The sequence below is a fragment of the Protobothrops mucrosquamatus genome, unplaced genomic scaffold (assembly GCF_001527695.2).
Source record: "Protobothrops mucrosquamatus isolate PMUCROS unplaced genomic scaffold, P.Mucros_1.0 scaffold4652, whole genome shotgun sequence".
Classification (NCBI taxonomy): domain Eukaryota; kingdom Metazoa; phylum Chordata; class Lepidosauria; order Squamata; family Viperidae; genus Protobothrops; species Protobothrops mucrosquamatus.
The window spans coordinates 12,176-14,852 of NW_015390551.1; the positions used below are offsets into that span (position 1 = coordinate 12,176).

The 2,677-nt window shown below is 50.5% G+C and overlaps 1 protein-coding gene across 1 annotated transcript in view; it reads right to left on the bottom strand.

Moving 5' to 3' along the window:
* Positions 1-2,677, bottom strand: part of EFCAB5 (EF-hand calcium binding domain 5) — a gene marked incomplete at its 5' end in the record, with an annotated part of 36,147 nt that overhangs the window by 6,663 nt on the left and 26,807 nt on the right. The window contains one exon of the mRNA XM_029286710.1: positions 63-316. Within this exon, the coding sequence (XP_029142543.1) occupies positions 63-316 (254 nt within the window). The remainder of the gene's footprint in view (positions 1-62; positions 317-2,677) is intronic.

The window sequence follows — 2,677 nt, forward strand, 5'->3', positions numbered from 1 at the left end:
TGGACAATGCTGGATTCGATGTCCCGATTCTAAGATTTTAATTCAAGAAATGGGCCCCTTACCCAAGACGTAATATGGTTCCAGATCTCCGGAATCCTCTTTCAGGATCTCGTGAGTGGCGGCTTGCACCATCTTCAGCATCTTCTGCATGTCCTTGTGGGCACAAGGTGACAGCTGCTGACGGGCTCCGAGGTTGAGGTCCAGCATCATGATAGCTTGGCCGCTTGTGTTCCTCAGGGGCACCGCAACGTGTTGTTCCCCGTTGATGCGCTGAGTCACCACCAGAGCGCAGTCTATGCACTTGAAGAGGTAATCTCTGAAACACAGGGCAATTTAAGACAATGATGGAGAGCTGGCGTCAACATCCAGCTCGACGATCCAAATCAAACTCCAGGTTCATTCCGTCTCCGAAAACCGTCCTGTTTATTGAGTACACTGCACGGGTATGTCAAAGCAAAACTCAGTCTGAGGTTTCAACCCCAATTCATAGACTTAAACAATCATTTTCCCAGCCAATGGGGACCATCATCCAGTCCAAACAAACCATGACATACCAATGAAGGAGAATATTTGTAGTTCAGGGTTGAAATGAGGGGTCCCTGGTGCTCTCTGAGCTCGTTTTCTTGCAGACGTTTCATGACCCTAACTAGGTAACATTATCAGTGCTAGGAGGAGGAGAGGAGGAGGAACCGAAGGAAGTGGACTGTGGGGTCCTTGGTGCTCTCTGAGCTTGTTTTCTTGCAGACGTTTCATGACCTTAACTAGGGAGGAGGAGGAGGAGGAGGAGGGGAAGAGGAGGAGGAGGGGAGGAGGAGGAGGAGGATGATGACGACGAAGACGACGACTGTGGGGTCCTTGGTGCTCTCTGAGTCTGGTGATTTTCTTGCAGACATTTCATGACCCAACTAGGGAACAGCATCAGTGCTAATTTAAAGCACCAAGGATTCAGAGAATACCAAGGACCTTTCAAATGTGGTCATAAGTTGAAGACTACCTGTAATGCAGAGGCCCCCAACCTTTTGGGCACCAGGGACCACCGGTTCCGTGGACAGAGGTTTTTCCAAGGACCGGAGGGGGCGTGATTTTGTGTGCTGCCTCCATCCCACAGATGGGGCTTTGCTTGTTTGTGCAGCCTGGTTGCTGGCATGCCGCGGCCCGCTACCGGTCCACGGCCCAAGGGTTGGGGACCCCTGCCTTAGGGGTTCCACCTCAAAACACCTGGAAGAGGATCCAGCGGGGGTCTTGAAACATGGATAACAATATCAGAGCTGGAAGGGACCTCGGAGGTCGTCTACTCCAACCCCCTGCTCAAGCAGGAGATCCTACACCATTTCCGACCAGATGGTTGTCCAGTCTCTTCTTGAAAACCTCCACTGATGGGACACCTACATCTGGTGGCAAGCTGTTCCACTGGTTCATTGTTCCCACTGTCAGGAAGTTTCTCCTTAATTCTCTCCTTGATCGGTTTCCATTCTGCTGTAATGTACTTTGCATTATAGGTAAAGTTCAGCAACCCTGACCCCTACTGGCCAAAATAGGTGCAGCATGTTCTCTTCACAGAGAAGTGCTCAGGGGAGTCTATACTACAGTGGTGGCGAACCTACGGCACGGGTGCCAGAGGCGGCACTCGGAGCCCTCCCTGTGGGCACGCGCGCCCTCGCCCCAGTCCTAGGCCTTCAGCTGGGTTTTATAAAACCTTTTCGCTTTAGGCCTCCACAGCCATGTGCAAAAAAAAAAAAGGGTCAATCAATGAGTCAATTTCAACTCCTTGCGGGGAAAAAAAAGATCTTGCAAAGTTGGAATTGATGGATTGAACTTTTTAGTCCCACCCAGTCTGCCGTTACCACCGCAGCCACGCCCACCCAATGGGCCACGCCCACCCAATGGGCCACACCCACCCGGCACCCGACGATGCATAAGTGGGTTTTGGGTTGCAGTTTGGGCACTCCGTCTCTAAAAGGTTCGCCATCACTGCTATAATATGACAGTGATGGCGAACCTTTTAGAGACCGAGTGCTCAAACTGCAACCCAAAACCCACTTATGCATCGTCGGGTGCCGGGTGGGCGTGGCCCATTAGGTGGGTGTGGCCCATTAGGTGGGTGTGGCCCATTGGGTGGGCATGGCCCATTGGGTGGGTGTGGCTGTGGTGGTAACGGCAGACTGGGTGGGACTAAAAAGTTCAATCCATCAATTCCAACTTTGCGAGATCTTTTTCTTTCCTGCAAGAAGTTGAAATTGACTGATTGATTGAACCTTCTTTTTTTTTTTTGCACACAGCAGCAGAGGCCTAAAGTGAAAAGGTTTTATCAAACCCAGCTGAAGGCCTAGGACTGGGGCGACAGTGCGCGTGCACACAGAGAGGGCTCTGAGTGCCGCCTCTGGCACCCATGCCATAGGTTCGCCACCACTGCTGTATGACAACTCATTGTGGGACAAGAGTCACACTAACATCAAAGAAAAGGTGGACTAGAATCGGGAAAGAAAGGATGGAAAAAGGAGGGACGGAATGAAAGGGGAACGTCAAGAATAAAAACGTATTTTTTATTTATTTATTTTAAACAATTGAATTGAATTCTTCAATTGTCCCACTGCAAGTTGGCCGCAGTGACAAGTTGTCCCGTTCTGTGCTCAGGGATAAAATAGAATTTTGCTCTTGGCCAAGTGTGTGATTGGAC